At 33.3% G+C, this 16,831-nt stretch overlaps 7 protein-coding genes across 7 annotated transcripts; 3 read left to right on the top strand and 4 right to left on the bottom strand.

Annotated features, from left to right (window-relative positions):
* Positions 1 to 614: 614 nt before the first annotated feature.
* On the bottom strand, positions 615 to 1,125 carry BX664DRAFT_356865 (uncharacterized protein; the record flags this gene model as incomplete). Its single annotated transcript, XM_051547917.1, has 4 exons — positions 615 to 706; positions 806 to 862; positions 931 to 1,016; positions 1,088 to 1,125. The coding sequence occupies 4 exons, from the start codon at positions 1,123 to 1,125 to the stop codon at positions 615 to 617; spliced, it is 273 nt and encodes a 90-aa protein (XP_051403877.1).
* Positions 1,126 to 2,657: 1,532 nt separating this feature from the next.
* On the top strand, positions 2,658 to 4,484 carry BX664DRAFT_326884 (isocitrate dehydrogenase [NADP]). Its single transcript, XM_051544317.1, has 6 exons — positions 2,658 to 2,865; positions 2,933 to 3,032; positions 3,099 to 3,259; positions 3,341 to 3,889; positions 3,956 to 4,146; positions 4,232 to 4,484. The coding sequence occupies exons 1-6, from the start codon at positions 2,710 to 2,712 to the stop codon at positions 4,320 to 4,322; spliced, it is 1,248 nt and encodes a 415-aa protein (XP_051403876.1). The 5' UTR covers positions 2,658 to 2,709; the 3' UTR covers positions 4,323 to 4,484.
* Positions 4,485 to 4,971: 487 nt separating this feature from the next.
* On the bottom strand, positions 4,972 to 7,553 carry BX664DRAFT_326882 (P-loop containing nucleoside triphosphate hydrolase protein). The gene is made up of 9 exons (XM_051544316.1): positions 7,329 to 7,553; positions 7,196 to 7,228; positions 6,774 to 7,103; positions 6,215 to 6,662; positions 5,896 to 6,130; positions 5,727 to 5,807; positions 5,555 to 5,659; positions 5,165 to 5,495; positions 4,972 to 5,097 (listed from the first exon to the last, which is right to left on the bottom strand). Exons 1-9 carry the CDS (start codon positions 7,483 to 7,485, stop codon positions 5,045 to 5,047), a joined length of 1,773 nt encoding a protein of 590 aa, XP_051403875.1. The 5' UTR covers positions 7,486 to 7,553; the 3' UTR covers positions 4,972 to 5,044.
* A 143-nt stretch (positions 7,554 to 7,696) lies between these two features.
* On the top strand, positions 7,697 to 10,622 carry BX664DRAFT_326880 (Not1 N-terminal domain, CCR4-Not complex component-domain-containing protein). The gene is made up of 12 exons (XM_051544315.1): positions 7,697 to 7,772; positions 7,966 to 8,585; positions 8,652 to 8,751; positions 8,818 to 8,900; positions 8,964 to 9,024; positions 9,098 to 9,289; positions 9,414 to 9,550; positions 9,622 to 9,733; positions 9,795 to 9,876; positions 9,938 to 10,090; positions 10,193 to 10,366; positions 10,437 to 10,622. The coding sequence occupies exons 1-12, from the start codon at positions 7,751 to 7,753 to the stop codon at positions 10,465 to 10,467; spliced, it is 1,767 nt and encodes a 588-aa protein (XP_051403874.1). The 5' UTR covers positions 7,697 to 7,750; the 3' UTR covers positions 10,468 to 10,622.
* A 138-nt stretch (positions 10,623 to 10,760) lies between these two features.
* Positions 10,761 to 11,784, top strand: BX664DRAFT_326879 (ribosomal protein L7/L12 C-terminal domain-containing protein). Its single transcript, XM_051544314.1, has 4 exons — positions 10,761 to 10,800; positions 10,911 to 10,960; positions 11,027 to 11,189; positions 11,258 to 11,784. Exons 1-4 carry the CDS (start codon positions 10,798 to 10,800, stop codon positions 11,570 to 11,572), a joined length of 531 nt encoding a protein of 176 aa, XP_051403873.1. The 5' UTR covers positions 10,761 to 10,797; the 3' UTR covers positions 11,573 to 11,784.
* Positions 11,785 to 11,822: 38 nt separating this feature from the next.
* On the bottom strand, positions 11,823 to 13,623 carry BX664DRAFT_326876 (immunoglobulin E-set). Its single transcript, XM_051544313.1, has 7 exons — positions 13,407 to 13,623; positions 13,057 to 13,085; positions 12,835 to 12,904; positions 12,662 to 12,737; positions 12,412 to 12,476; positions 12,182 to 12,300; positions 11,823 to 12,123 (listed from the first exon to the last, which is right to left on the bottom strand). Exons 1-7 carry the CDS (start codon positions 13,558 to 13,560, stop codon positions 12,049 to 12,051), a joined length of 588 nt encoding a protein of 195 aa, XP_051403872.1. The 5' UTR covers positions 13,561 to 13,623; the 3' UTR covers positions 11,823 to 12,048.
* A 272-nt stretch (positions 13,624 to 13,895) lies between these two features.
* On the bottom strand, positions 13,896 to 16,564 carry BX664DRAFT_276477 (P-loop containing nucleoside triphosphate hydrolase protein). Its single transcript, XM_051541329.1, has 5 exons — positions 16,241 to 16,564; positions 15,835 to 16,159; positions 15,662 to 15,757; positions 14,582 to 15,566; positions 13,896 to 14,508 (listed from the first exon to the last, which is right to left on the bottom strand). The coding sequence occupies exons 1-5, from the start codon at positions 16,543 to 16,545 to the stop codon at positions 14,009 to 14,011; spliced, it is 2,211 nt and encodes a 736-aa protein (XP_051403871.1). The 5' UTR covers positions 16,546 to 16,564; the 3' UTR covers positions 13,896 to 14,008.
* Between the last annotated feature and the right edge of the window lie 267 nt (positions 16,565 to 16,831).

The raw sequence follows: 16,831 nt of genomic DNA, 5'->3' as shown, positions 1-16,831 counted from the left end.
GTGAGTAAACAAAAAAAAAAAAAAAAAGAAAACACTGTCTGCTGACATTGGAGTAGGTTCCACATATTTCATTTTTGACATTTTAGATGTTCTTCCTTGGATTTATTTATTTTATTTGACTCAAATATAATAATGATGTCGTAAGTACGTTAAAAAATAAATAACAATACTATTTAAATAACCTGGATCTTATCATCCATTATCAGTTCATCATCATGAATATGATCTTCATTCAGTCAATAATCAAGTCTACGATTCACTGCTATACGTAACTATTGTGCACCCATGGACGATATGTTCATTCTTTCTGATGTGCCCTTTATTTGGTATAGACCGGAACCACTCATTAGCTTGAATATTTTTGTATAATAGATATAGCATATATAATAAAAAAAGCTTTTTTTTTTTTTTTACCAATAATACAAACGAATAATGAAGAGTAGAAATAATATATTGATGATTATACTTGATAATAAAACAAAATATATCGTAAAGAAAAAAAAAAGAAGAATATATACAACAACAATAAAAAAAAAAACCAATAAAATACCAGTAATCATCATGGTTGTCCAGATATATGATGATTGGGGAGAGCGATGTCATCAATAACATTCCTAAAACTGACGTACTCTTTCGTTTAACAGTTTCTTCTTATCAATATCCAGATACGGCCATCCAGGTTGAGTCAATTGAGCTGAATAAGTTGCTTGTATTATCGTAAACTTGTTGGTGTGGAATACAGCATTCTACAATAAAAAAGAACTATTAGTAAACACTATACCCTATAATATAAATGATTACTTACAGATCAAAGAGCTTTGGGCCATAATTTCATCTTGCCATTGTCGTACCAATAATAAGTCTTGAAATATGTATAAATTCAGAGAAATCAGTTTTATATCTTGATTGGAAAGAGGACCAAACTTTCACTTGAAACTGCATGCATCATATCATTCAACTTAATACGAGTTACATCCAATAATTGTCGAGTTTCATACTTGATCATCACCTTTGGTCTATATAATAGAAGAATAAAACAGTAAGTTATACATACAATAGTAGAATGATGAATTTTTTTTTTTTTTACAATTCATTTTTACCTTTGATGTCAAATTCTTTTCTCATGCACGTTTGATGTGCCAGTGACACAATAAAATAATTACACCATCATTGAAGATAGATCGAAGACCTGATATTTCGGTATTACTGCAATCAATCATCACAAGCTGCACATTCAAATTGTTGTTGGCCTTGATCTACTCTAACCATATCAGGTACTATTTCATTAGATGTAACCATAAAAGCAATATGGACACGTTTGTTGATTACAGAAGAGCGGAAATCAGCAGTATACAAGTAACAAATATTCATTCAATTTCACCATAGACTTGCAAGCTTGACGAGTAGAATCAATACACCAATCCATGAATTCTTCAAGTAAGTATAATAATGAAATATAAATACAATTGACCTTTTCATTAATTTATTTTCTGTAAAAGTCTTACTTTTTTTGCCGTTATGAATATGTACAACGTGTAGGACAATATAATTCTTGGTTGTTCAAATATTCCATCCACACTAGTATGATCAACAGCATTTTTTCTAGACAACTGATTCAACTTTTGGTGATAGATATTCTTGATATGTTGGTGTTTAACGAGAGTGGACGAATAAAAAGAGCATATAATAGATCCAAAATTCATTTCCAACTATAATCTATGATATCCAAAGAAAATATTGAGCATAACTTCCATCAAATAGTATAATTAAAAGCAAATCTTACCTCATCAATTCTATCGTAATTCTATTATAACAATGACCTGATAAATTTCCAATCCATATGTTTTTCCACTTTGTCAACAATCCTTTGTAGATTTGCCAAGGTCACCAGGGTTGTCCTTGTTATGAATTCAGTTATGGAACCATTGGAGAAGATATGCTTTGTGAATTTGGTCCTGCAATCGATTTTGTAGGTGGTTTGCTCACTTTACCCTTCCTTGCTGTTGTAGTTATTGGTGTCAATGTTGTTGTTGTTGTTGATGATGATGATGGTGTGCTGGGTAATGAAGATGAAGTTGACGATGACGAAAAACTGGTCACGTCCTTGAAGTGACTTTATTGCAGAGGATACAAGAAAGAAAAGAAAGAGGGAACAGATTGTGACACAGCTTCCCAAAAAGATGATATGAGCATCAACAATAACGAAATGTTAAAAAAACAGAACACATACCTTTTTTATCCAACGGCAAACGATAACATAGTATACGTAAAGAAAAGACGAAGAAACAAGGCGAAAGAGAAAGAAAATAAGTAAAATATTAAAGAACACGTAAATGAAAAATAATTTGAAAAATTTAAGGAACCTGGTTATAGGTATGATGATAGGATTGCTGAGTTGAAAGGTGGAAGAATATATATAACCGGATAAAGTTTTATTTTTGCGGGGCAAAGAAGGTTTACATTCGCCCTTTTATAGGTTTGTCATGAGATTTTGTTTTTAGCACTGAACCTTGTATTGTTGGTCAGTCATGATTTGCGCCATTAGGAAATCTTTAAAAGACTCCTTTGAGTGCCATTTGAACAAAAAGTTTAAATTTGTTCCCGACCTTTTTTTTTTTTATTTTTTCTTTTCTCTCTTTTTCTTTTCTTTCTTTCTTTTTTTTTTTTTCTTTTCTTACCTTTTTTTCTAAAAACCACATTTTATATATCATGGTCAGTAAAATTGTTGTAAAGAACCCTGTTGTTGATTTGGACGGTGATGAAATGACTCGTATCATCTGGCAATTCATCAAGGACAAACTCATTCTTCCTTACTTGGAGCTTGACATCAAGTATTATGATTTATCTGTGGAAAACCGTGATGCTGTAAGTCATTATTTTTATCTTTCTTTATTTTTGAACTCATACGAAGTTACCTCTTTCGATACTATAGACAAATGACCAAGTGACTATTGATGCCGCTGAAGCTATTAAGAAATACAATGTTGGTATCAAGTGTGCCACCATCACTCCTGATGAAGCCCGTGTTGAAGGTAATTATTTATTTATAAAAAAATATATAATGCAGATAATTAATATAATTTCCTTTATTCCAAAAGAATTCAAGCTCAAGAAGATGTGGAAGTCTCCCAATGGTACTCTTCGTAATATTTTGAATGGTACTGTTTTCCGTGAACCTATTATCTTGAAGACACTTCCTCGTCTTGTTCCTGGTTGGACAGGTCCTATCATCATTGGTCGTCATGCTTTTGGTGATCAGGTAAGTAAAACTGTTTTGTTTTTTAAGATTTATTAGAATTGAATAAGGGAATACTCATATATATATATATTTCATGATTAGTATCGTGCCACTGATTTTGTTGCTCCTGGTCCTGGCAAATTTGAATTGATTTATACCCCTACTGATGGCTCAGAACCCAAGAAATATGAAGTTTTCAACTTTGAAAAGTCTGGTGGTGTTGGTTTAGCCATGTACAATACTGATGAATCCATTGAAGGTTTTGCACATGCTTGTTTCCGTCTCGCTATTGAACGTAAATTCCCTCTTTACTTGTCTACCAAGAATACTATTCTCAAGGCTTACGATGGTCGCTTCAAAGATATCTTTGAAGAAATCTATCAATCTCAATACAAATCCGAATTTGAATCCTTGGGTATTTGGTATGAACATCGTTTGATTGATGATATGGTTGCTCAAGCTTTGAAATCAAATGGTCACTTTATTTGGGCTTGTAAGAACTACGATGGTGATGTTCAATCTGATATTATTGCTCAAGGTTATGGTTCTCTTGGTTTGATGACTTCTGTTCTTTATACTCCTGACGGTAAGACTTGTGAAGCTGAAGCTGCTCATGGTACCGTCACTCGTCATTATCGTGAACATCAAAAGGTAAGAGAGATAAAAAAAAAAAAAGTAGGATGATAGTGATTGTTACTCATTGTTATCGTCTCGTAGGGTAATGCTACTTCCACCAATCCTATTGCCAGTATCTTTGCTTGGACTCGTGGTTTGGCCCATCGTGCCAAGCTTGACAATCATCCTGAATTGGCTCAATTCACTGAAGATCTTGAACGTGCTTGTATTGAAACCATTGAAGTGGATAATAAAATGACCAAGGATTTGGCATTGATTATTCATGGAAAGAAGTAAGGAACATAAAAAGAAAATGGACATGAAGAATTTTTTTTTTTTTTTTTTTTTTTTTTTTACTAATGATATCTCTTTTCATAGCATGACCCGTGAACACTACTCTACCACTGAAGAATTCTTACAACAAATTGCTGACAAATTATCTTCAATCCGCGCTCGTTCCTCTTTGTAAATTTATAGTTAGTTTTATCGTTAATTAATTAGTTAGTTTTATATATATATATATACAATGGATGCTTTGGGAATAGATAGAGATACTTCACATTATTCTTGGTCATTCTTGGTAGTCTTTTACATGTTTATATTAATAAAACCGATGATTTTTGGAAATATATCTTTTTTTTTTATAGCGATTATGACAGTTCCTCAAAAATAGAAAATAGGATTATGCGAAAGATTCACACGGGAGGAACGGATGAATGAAGTCTTTGTTCTCCGCCAGTGACATTGGATGAACAAGTGTACCTTTCGGGAAATGTCGGTAACTTTGGGTTCCATTCCATCCTTCATTGTAGAATGAAACTTATAAGATTTATAGAAACACAAAGGGAAGATCAAATATCCATTCCATCATGCTTACCAAATACAATTTTATCACATTTCTTCTTATTTTTTTTTCTCATATATAAAATTCAGAATAAAATTCAGAATTCATATTAAATACCAATGTTCTAATTGTTATTACTATGGCATTACAAATCTTTTTGATCTGATATTGTGATATACTGAAATGACATATCATCGTCAAGACGACGGGATAAATAATAAATGATTTACCAATAAATTAAGAGAACGACAAAATAAGTATATTTTATTCATGAGTGTAAATAAACAAATGAGTGATAAAATAAAGAATATATATATATATAAAAAAAAAAAACAATATAACTAAATCTACTCGTCAGCTTCTAACACCTTTGTAATTCTACCAATAGCAATAGTTTTTCCTATTAAATGGGATAAGTAAGCATATTAATATCATTTTCAAAAACTATTGACTTATTTATGTGTTACCTTCATCACGGAGAGTAAATCGGCCAAGTTGAGGATACTCTTCAAAGGTTTCCACACATACTGGCGCAGTTGTTTCAATTCTAGCAATCACCTTTTGACCTTGCTTGACAAATTGTGGAGGGCGCTTGGACTTACGGCCAGTCTTCTTATCAATCAAATGTAGAAGAGCACCAAGGGTAATTTCTTCAGCTGCAGAGTGGACATGTAGCACAGCAGTATAACCAGCGCAAATAATGTTTTTGTGTTCCAAAATAGCCAATTGAGCATTGAATTTGGTAGCGGTCTTGACAGGCTTCTTTTTGGTGCAAAGTACAAAACCAGGTGATACTTCCTATATACATGAACCAAATATGAGAACATTGCGTCTTTTATTTAACAATTAAAACTTACATCTTCTTCAACACCCTTGAGACGAATTCTGACATTGTCACCACAAACGGCTTGATCAACTTCATCTTCGGTTTCGTTATAAATAGTTGTCACTTCGGTAGGACGCTAAAATAAGAATACATGTTAGAATATCAATATCAAAACTCATTTCTTTTTTTTTTTTTTGTTGTACCTTGTTCGGCATAAGAAGTACAGTTTGATTTTTCTTAATATGACCAGATTCAATTTTACCAACAACGATAGTACCCATATCCTAATATAATAAGATGATGATAATAGAGATAAGACATTTGTGTATTATTGAATAGATGCTATTTTTTTTTTTTTTTTTACTCATTTACCTTGTATTTTTCAGCAATGGGAATCATAAGAGGAGCATTCAACTTTCTATCCGAAGTCTTCAAATCATCCAAGTATTCCAATAGAGATGGACCACTGTACCATGTGCATGCCTTGGATCGTTCTTTGATATTAGCACCAGTGAAACCAGACACTGGCATGTAGTGGATATCAGTCTTGGGATTGAAACCAGTTTGCTTCAAGAAAGGAGTCAACTTGGAAACAATTTCATCATATCTTAAGATAGAAGAAAAGAGATGAAAAAAAAAAATGAATGATGATATACATTTATATACATTGTTACATATCGTTATATCTTACCTCGCTTTATCCCATTCAACAGTGGGGTCATCCATCTTGTTGATCACTATAATCATCTTTGAAATACCAGAAGTCTTGGCTAACATAGTATGTTCACGAGTTTGACCACCACGTTCAAAACCAGTTTCGAATTCACCTTTACGAGCAGAGATTACCATCACACCAACATCAGCTTGAGAAGCACCACTAATCATACTAGGAACATAGTTCTTGTGTCCAGGAGCATCCAAAATAGTATAACGACGCTTGTCAGTTTCAAAGTAAGCTCGACCACATTCGACAGTTTTTCCCTTGGCACGTTCTTCCAAACCAGTATCCAGAGCCCAAGATAAGTACCATGATTCACGACCAGCTTCTTTGGCTTCCTTTTCATATTTTTCCATAGTACGTTTATCAACCATACCAGTCAAATAAAGAATGTTACCACCCATAGTAGATTTACCGGCATCTATTTAAAAAAAAAAAAAGGAGGAAATAAAATAAAATAGTGAGATGACAAAGATCTCGATAAAATAGATCATACAATATACATATGAATGTAGATATCTTTTTTACTTACCAACATGACCCATAAAGACAACATTCAAATGTTCCTTGCCATATAAATCAGCTACAATTTCGTCATCAAGGGCATTCAAATCTTCAGCAACTGCATCAGCTTTTTCAGCAGCCTTTTCCATAGCTTGACGAGCTTCCTTGGTGGCAGCAGCAGACTTGGGTTTGGAAGAAGCAGCAGCAGGTTGAGATTCAGTCTTGACTTCAGACTTGACTTCTGTCTTGACTTCTGTCTTGACTTCAGCCTTGACTTCAGCTTTGGGAGGTTCTGCTACCTTTGGTTTTTCTTCAGTAATGGGAGTTTCTTTTACCTTGGATTCAGCCGCAGCAGGAGCTATACAGAAGAAAAAAAAAGTGAAGAAATTTTCAAGTAAGAACACAAGATCTGTCAAATTTTGATCTGAGTAAATCATTTATATATATTACCAGGTTTGGTTTCGGTTAACTTGAGTACACGAACTGTAATAAGAAAAAAAAATAGAAGAAAAAAGTATGAATGAAAAGGATGATGAGTCATTGTTGTTTTTTCTATTTTTTTTTTTTTTTTTTTTTTTTTTACCAGGCGCAGAAGTGGCAGGAGCAGCAGAAGATTGAGCAGCAGGTTGAGTAGCAGGTTGCGTAGATTGAGCAGGTTGGGCAGGAATACCAAATGAAGGTACAAATTCCTTGGCAGTAAAACTAGGCTTCCATTCAGATGCTTTGGGATTTAACGACATATTGAACTGATTCGTATCTTTGTTCTATATATTCCAAAGTTTTATCAATTAAAGCAAGAAAAAAAAAATAGAAGAAAAAAAAAGTTTTCATTTTTTAGGACGCTAATAGTTTTTTTTTTTTTTGCAACGTCATGTTTTTGATAGTCCGCTGAGAAAACTATTGACAACAGATTTTCATGTTTTTTTTTTCTACCTTCTCTTCTTATATTCTGTTTATTCTTCCTCCTGTTTGCCGACTAAGAACTATAACAATTTATTTTACAACATGTCAATGAAGAAACTTCAGAGTAAGTATTTGTATATAGAAAAGCAATTATTGTAGAGGAAGGAAAAAGAGATGGTATAGCTTGGAAACTGAATATATATAGATGAATCACTATTACATATGATATGAACAAAGAAAGAAAAACTAACTTATTTATCTTTATTTTTTATTTTATTTTATTTTATTTATTTTTTTACTTATCTTATTAAAAATAGCCGAGATTGATCGTGTGCTTAAGAAAGTCAGTGAAGGTGTAGACACTTTTGAAACAATATTCGACAAAATACACTCGACCAACAACGCCAATCAAAAAGAAAAGTATGAACAAGACTTGAAAAAAGAAATCAAGAAACTTCAACGATTACGCGATCAGATCAAGACATGGTTATCGTCTAACGAAATCAAAGACAAACGGGCACTATTGGATAATCGAAAACTCATAGAATCACAAATGGAACGATTCAAAGCAATAGAAAAGGAAATGAAAACCAAGGCTTTTTCCAAAGAAGGACTCTTACAACGGGAAAAAATGGATCCAAAGGAAAAGGAAAAGGCTGATGCATGCGATTGGATATCATCAACAGTGGATGAACTTTCACGACAAATCGAGACAGCCGAATTTGAATTGGAAACTTTACAAGGCAGCTCAAGGAAAGGAAAGAAGGATTATCATAAGCAGGAACGGACGAACGCAATCGAAAACACTATTGAACGGAATCGATTTCATATCAATCGACTGGAACTCATGTTACGACTCTTGGAAAATGATCATCTGGAAACGGAAAAAGTGCTGGCCATTAGGGAGGATGTACAGTATTACTTGGAATATAATCAGGTATTGATACTGAATTATATTAGTTGTTGTTTTTCGTTATATATTTAACCATTTATATGTTGATAGGATCCTGACTTTGAAGAAAATGAATTCATATATGAAGATCTGAATCTTGAGGAAGAAGAAGAATTATATGCTATTCGAACAGATGAATATCATAATGAAGGTAAAATTCGATTAAGAAAAGATAAATTCATCTAAATTTTTTTTTCTTTTTTTTTTCTTTACTTAGTCAAAGCAGAAAAGGAAACCAAGGAAGAAGAGAAACCAACAAAACGATCATCCAAAGAAAAGGATAAGGAAAGAGATGATGAGGTAAGAACTTGTCTACAATGAATGATCAACGGTTAGCATATCTCATTCTTATATATATTATAGTCACTATCACCGGCACAAGTCACCAGAAGTCCATCAAAACCATCTACTAGTCCAAATCCTGGTAATGAAAAAAAAAAAAAAAGAATTGATGGTTGATTTAAAAACTTACAAACAATACGATAAATTTTATTTAGTATCCACGTCAGCTGAGGAGACAAAACCATCAAGTCCGTCAAAACCGTCTACAACACAGATATCATCACCCAAATCAAAACAAGATGCTGGCGCAGTACCTACTCCACCATCAGTACTCAAGTATTCTGCTGCTGCTGCCGCTGGTGCAGCTTCTAGTTTAGAAACCACGACGAAGAAATCCGATGAAAAAGGTAATAACCACGACAACTGTTTTTTTTTTTTTTTTTTTTTTTTTTTTTTTTTTTTTTTTTTTTTTTTTTTTGATAGTATCAAAATACCTTTTTCTTATCCGTATATATATATTTTGTTTGATAGCTGCTGAAGTTGTACCATCTGCTTGGGTAGAACCTCCAAAGATTGCCGATCAATCCAAATCAGTTCGATCACCAGTAGAACCTTCATCAACTCTTGGATCTCAATCAATGTTATCATCTCACTTTTCAGGGAAAAGCGTAAGTATTAAAAAAAAAAAAAGGCATTCATTGAATAGAATCTGATATCTTTTTCTGTTTTATTTATCTAGTCACCATCTGATTCACATATGGGGTCTGCACCAACGCAAGATATGTCTGAAGCTCGTTTACCATCATCGTTGGCGGATCTTGCTTCATCATTTGAATCCATTAAAGCTAGAGGTAGGAAAGAAAAGGTTAGGGATAATAATAATAATACTAAATCATCTATATTATATAATAGCTGGTAAAGAAGATATGTTATACACACATCAAATGCTTGACGCAAGTTTACAACATGTACCTGACTTGATTGATTCTGAAAGGTATATAAAAGAACATTTTGGTTTTATTTTAATGATACTCATCACTTTATGTACCGTTTAGACCAAAGATGTATCAACCACGAATGCCATACATGTCACCAAATTATTATCCTCAACAACCATTAGCCATCTTTGACAACCCTGTATTATTTGAAAAGTTTGATATGGATGCCTTATTCTTCATCTTCTACTATCAACAAGGGACTTACCAACAGTAAGGAAAACTTGATCAATTATACTATTTTTTTTTATGATACTAATTCCTTTATTTTATTTTATTTTTATTTTTATTTTTTTTTATTTATTTATTTTGTAGATATTTGGCTGCGAAGGAACTGAAAAAGCAATCCTGGCGATTCCATAAAAAGTATCTGACGTGGTTCCAACGACATGAGGAACCTAAAGTGATCACCGAAGATTATGAACAAGGCACATACATCTATTTTGACTATGAAGGTGCTTGGTGTCAACGCAAGAAGACTGAATTTAGGTAGGAAAATAAATTGATATCAATTAAAATAACTAAAGGAAAAATACTAAAACTGATATCTTATGGATAGATTTGAATACCGATTCCTGGAAGAAGCTTAAAAAGTCTGTGTATTTAAAATAATTTCAAAGTATTTTATTATACTTGGCAACCCAATGTCTCTTTAGTTATTGTTATTCTACAAATTAGTGTTTTATCCCCATTTTATCTTCCAATGTCTGTTAATAAAGAAATATACACTCGTTTTTTATTCTTATGCATGAATCATCCATTTTCTTTTAATGATGGATGTGACGTCGAAATTCGGTGGCTGTGGCGGGGTGAAAATAACATACCCATCCCCGTTCTTCCTTTTTTTTTTTTTTTTTTTTTTTCTCTTCCCTTCCTCTTCCTTTTTTGTTTTGACATTTCAACCTCATATTATATCAATCATGGTAAACTAAATGATGTCTAAAATAGATACAACACAAATACAATGACGTTTTGAAAAGAATTATCGACGAGACATATTAAACTAAACCTTTTTTTTTGTGGATTTCTTTAGCTTCGTTTCACCCCTAGAGTTTTCACCACCACTACTCGACAAGCTACTCGGTAAGGAACAACAATATATATATATAAAGGAAAATGAATTGACTTTATCTCGATTTTGATATATAGTGTCGTTTCTGCCATGCCTGTTCTTGCACGACGAACCTACACCACTGAACCTCTCCCTACTCCTGGAAGTGCCGCCACCACCGATCCTAAGATTGCATCCATTGTTGATCAAATTGAAGGTTTGACTTTATTACAAACTTCTGAACTCGTGTCACAACTCAAGGTAAAAGTATATCGAAAAGCAGGAAAGAGAAGAAGAACTCATGATTTATTTTATATGTATATATATAGACTCGTTTAAATATCCAAGATATTGCCATGCCTGTTGGTGTTCCTATGGCTGCTCCTACTGGTGGTGCTGCTGCTGCTGAAGAAGAAAAACCTGCTGAAAAGACTGAATTCAATCTCAAGATCGAAAAGGTGGATGCTGCTACTAAGGCCAAGGTGATTCGTGAAGTTAAGAACTTGGCAGGTTTGAATTTGGTGGAAGCCAAGAAATTCGTTGAAAGTGTACCCAAGGTACTCAAGGAATCTATTAACAAGGAAGAAGCTGAAAAGTTGAAGAAGGCTCTTGAAGCTGTTGGTGCTACCGTTACTTTGGAATAGATTATAGACCTCCCTCCACATACTCTCACATATTATACATCACAACTTATAGTCACATACTTTTCCCTTTTGTCATATATTTACATACATTCGTGTTTAGTCTTTTTTTTTTATTTACTATTTCCTTTTTGCACATTATGATTTACTTTTCCCAATAGAAATCAAAATACACATTTATAAATCATCTGTTTACATACTTTTTCTTTTTTTTTTTTTTTGTGTGCGTTTTGTTTCCATGATTATTGTTTTGTTGATACTTGTAAAAAGAGGTAAACTTTTTATTGACAATATCGAAAAAAAAAGGATAGATTGTTCAATTGTAGACAAGAATATGTTTGTAAATGAATATTATATATATAAATATATATATATAAAATATATTGCAAAATAAAATGGGGAAAAACGTAAACATGATAACTACATAGCCATCCTCATCATAACGCTATACTAAATTGTGAAATAACTAACTAACTAATCTACCAATCCTTCTTGATATCAAAAGTCCAAGACCATTCCATATGAGTAACATTGTCATCATCAACGAATTTACTCTACAAAACAATAAGAAATGTAAGCAAAGGACAAGTTTCCATCCAATCATCTATTTACCTTGGCTTCATAACGACCACGAGCAATCATACCAGAGGGAGCTTCTTCAGGCAAGAACTTCTTTTCATGTGCATTGGCTTGAGGACCATAACTTCCGATCATTTCTTCGGTCTTGTCAACTGTTCATGTGTAACAAGAAAAAAAAAAAAAAAAAGAGAACCATCATCAGTCATTTCATTAATAACCTTTTCAATTTCAGCTACATATGAATCAAGATCCGATTACTTTACCTCGAATACCTTTACGCTTGACAACTTGCAAATATTTCAAACCAGAGACGACATCATGTTGCACTCTATAAATATATATATATATATGAGTATCAGTACAAAATAGGATACATCAAAAAGAGAAGGGGTTCAAAGATAAAAAAAAAGGGGGGAAGGGACAGTTGCTATTTGTTGTACAATAATATAAACAAAGAAGAAAACAAAAGAAGAAAAAGGAGAAGGAAAAAAAAGGCTGTCTTTTTTGTTTTACCTGAATTTCACTTTCATACGGTACTCCACACCTTCCTTAATGGTAAAAGGTGTAGACTTGGCTTTTTCCAAAGCATCTGGATGAAAACAACAAATGCAAAATCAATAAATAAACACACTGACTTGTATCAAGTATCCCAAAAAAGGAATGTATACACAAGGTTCATCAGTTACCTGGAGAGGATAAATCAACAACAACATCGTCACGACCAGCAACTTCCAAAGCAATTTGTTCCACCACGACCTAAAAATAAACATTTTATAAAAGCGTTAGTTCATCAAGATGTATAGCGCGGGCAACCCCTTTTTTTTTTTTTGTTCATGTCAGAATGACGTATAATCAAGTCATATCATATCCAAAACATAACAAAACAATATAATATATCATCAACTTACTCTACGAGGATCATCACTTGGTGCAGGCACTTATTAAAAAGATAAAAAAAAAAAAATGAGTAAGACAGTATAGAGTTCCAGTTCTGTTTCCATGTCGTTATCATCCCCAAGTTATTCTATTTTTTTTTTCTCCCCGTACAATCCCCTTTTTTATTTTCTTCCAACACACAGACACAGGCACTATAGTAATATTTAATCCCCACTCTTTCTTTCTTTCTCATCATGACCATCATCCTTTTCACTTTTTGTCAACACTACCACTCTTTAAACATACACAGTCAAAACACAAACATATATAAACACACGTATTTTATCATTATCATTATTATTCAAAGGGTAATATATCTTACCAGCTGATTGACCACCCAAACCAAGGGATTCTTTCCATTTCTTCAAGGATTCATCTTGAGCATCCAAGCTGTTGTATTCGGCCAAAGACTTCTTTTGACCGGGAGTATAACCAGCAGTTTGAGAAGGCAAAAGGTCGTCGTCGTGTTCAGACATATTAATAATAAATTTTAGTTAGAGAAAAAAAAAAGGTGATGAAAAAAAAAAAATAGAAACAGGAAAGAAAAAGAAGAAGAAGGAAAAAAAAAAGGTGGATGATATTTCTGCTCCGCGCGTCATCACACACACGACGCAAGTAATAATTTTACCAATTGTCCTCATTTGGGTACCTTTCAATTTCAGGTTCAGCAAAAAGCTATATTACCCCAAAAACAGGTGAACACGTTGACAGATTTGAGTTTTATTTTGATAATGAAGGATTTCAAATATAATTTTATTTATATAAAAAAAAAAAAGGAAGGAATAAAAATAATATATATGATGGATTTTGTCTAATAAAGATGAATAATAAAAAAAAAAAAAAAAAGAACGGATGTAGTGTATGAATTGTAAAAATGTAAACTATAAAGAATGAAAACAAAAATATATATAAAATGGGGAGTCACTAAGTTCGTCGCTTTTTCATTTTGCTGTTTTCTTCTTCAATTCTTGCACGTCGATTAAAGATACGTTCCAATTTTCGTCGAGCTTCACAATTGGGGAAATTGGATAAATCAAAGTAGTGAGGAGCAATATCAACAAGCCAATCCATCTTGATTTCTGTACAGATTCGAATATAATTACGAGTCGTAAGTACAAATTCGTTGTAAAGAACCCATTCTGGTTTGTGATCCAAGCAGCTTGAAGGATGAAGTTGTACTAATTGATTATCTTTCACTGTCAAATAATGACCACTACGTTCCAAATGAGCTACTTGCATGAAATAACCTGCCGCTAAAGCACGTCGAATATTGGTGTAATAGTTTCGATCTTCAAATGGTGTTGATACAAGATCCAAATCATTGTTTTCCATGGTACGTCGTAATTGTCGTCGTACATCATCAGCTGATTTCAAAGATCGTTGATTCAAAAAGTGATTCCAACACCATTTAGGATCTCCTTCATCTATATATCATAAATCATTATTATCATCATTAATGCTCTTTTTTTTCATGAATTGACCTTTTTTTTTACTTACTTTGTTTGTAGGCATGGTAAGCATTCAATAAAGTCAAATGATCACCATCAGCATGAGCAAATTCGGCTTTTGCTTCATCAGCTTGTTTTCTTGCTTCATTAGGACGGACAAAGATTTGAGGAACTGATAAAAGAGCAGCAATAGACAAGATTTCATTGGAGCAACGGTATTTTGGACTTTCAATCAACATCTTACAAAGTTGAGGATCAAGAGGGAAGGCTGCCATAACATCACCAAGAGGAGTCAATTCACCATCATCATCCAAAGCACCTAAATAATTCAAAAGTTCAAGAGCACGCATCAAAGTTTCAGGAGCAGGAGGATCCATGAAGTCGAAATGTACCAAATCATCAATACCAAGTTTCTTAAGTTGCAATACCACCGAACCCAAATTGCTACGAAGAATTTCAGGGTATGTTTGTTCAATCAATTCCTTGTTGAAAGCAGATTCAGTGTACAAACGGAAAGATTTGCCAGGACGAGTACGACCAGCACGACCAGCACGTTGTTGTGCAGATGCCTTGGAAATAGGAGATACCAAGAGAGATTCCACACGAATACGAGGATTATATACTTTTTGTTTAGCAAATCCAGGATCAATCACATAAACAATACCATCAATAGTCAATGAAGTTTCAGCAATGTTAGTAGACACCACAACCTTTCGACCAGGACGACCACCTTGTTTACGAGCAGGAGGAGCAGCTTCAAAAATACGTTGCTGAGCTTGAGGAGGTAAACTAGAGTATAGAGGCACAACCTTCAATGGACCAGCATCATGGCTACGAATCAATTCATCACCTTCAGCTTCAATCTTGCGACAAGCTTGTTCGATTTCTTCTTCACCAGTCAAGAATACCAAGATATCACCTTCCGGTTCACTAACATGAACTTGTAATACAGTACGAATAGCAGCTTCCAAGTAATCACGTTCAGGTTCAGGTGTATAAAAGATTTCAACAGGGAAAGTCCTACCAGGTACAGTCTATATAAATAATATAAAAAATAAAAATAAAAAAGATTAATGATAATGTTCATTACTATCCCGTTTTATCATTCTACTTTTTTTTTTATTATTACCAATAGTGGAGCATTGTCAAAGTATTTTTGGAATTTGCCAGCATCCAAAGTAGCAGACATGACAACAACTTGTAAATCACGTCTCTTGCGACAAATCTATCATAAAAAGAAAAGAAAGAAAAAAAGTATGTTAATAAAATAAAAATCATATTTATCACTTTTTTTAATAATACCTCTTTTAAAAGACCCATTAAAATATCAGTGTTCAAAGTACGTTCGTGAGCTTCATCGAGAATAATAGCGGAGTATCTGCTTAATTTGGGATCAGACATAGCTTCACGTAAGAGCATACCATCAGTCATATATTTCAAAAAGGTCTTGGGACTTGTATTATCTTCAAAACGAATATTGTAACCGACTTCTTGACCAAGCTTGACATCCATTTCATCAGCTACACGTTGAGCAACAGACATGGCAGCCACACGACGAGGTTGTGTACAAGCAATCTGTTTACCTTGCAAATGAGGAAGTTCATCGTATACCATAAATTGAGGAATCCTATCCATTCAAAAAAAGAATAAGACTTTATTAACAAACCTTAGAATATTTTTTTTTCTTTTTCTTTTTTTTGACACTTACTGCGTCGTTTTTCCAGATCCAGTTTCACCAACCAAAACCACAAATTGATTGTTATGAATCATTTCCAAAAATTCACTACGTTGAGCATGCACTGGTAACTTGCGGCGTCCTTCCAAGATCTTTTGGTATTTTGCTGTAAAGTTTCGTCCAGTAAAAGGATTGACAGTACCGTTTTCTAAAGCTTCAGCTTGATCCGCTGTGGTCTTTCTTGGGATCATACCTTTGAAGACGTCACTATTTGATCCATTTTGTCGTTGCTCTGTTGACAAGTGTGCAAGATAGGGATTTTCACCTGAACTGCTCATGATCAAAACTAAGATAAAGAAAAAAGAAAAAGCGCAAAAAAAAAAAAAAAAAAAAAAAAAAGAAAAAGAAAAGAAAAAAGCACTATTTTGTTTCTGTGACTTGTCCACTGATTGGTTTCGTCCCCAAAAGGCTGAAGCGGAATATGAAATTGCAATAGACACCAACCTTCCTACAGGAATTACGAATAAACTATAAATCATTTTAGATAGAAAGAGTATAAAGATTGATCGATGTTTACATTGAACACAGTTGAAAAAAGTATATATATAGTCATGATTTGACCGT

Source organism: Halteromyces radiatus (assembly GCF_025201355.1).
Source record: "Halteromyces radiatus strain CBS 162.75 chromosome Unknown BX664scaffold_2, whole genome shotgun sequence".
Classification (NCBI taxonomy): Eukaryota; Fungi; Mucoromycota; class Mucoromycetes; order Mucorales; family Cunninghamellaceae; genus Halteromyces; species Halteromyces radiatus.
Note: the sequence above shows the minus strand (reverse complement) of the source record. Positions and strands in the feature narration are given on the sequence as shown.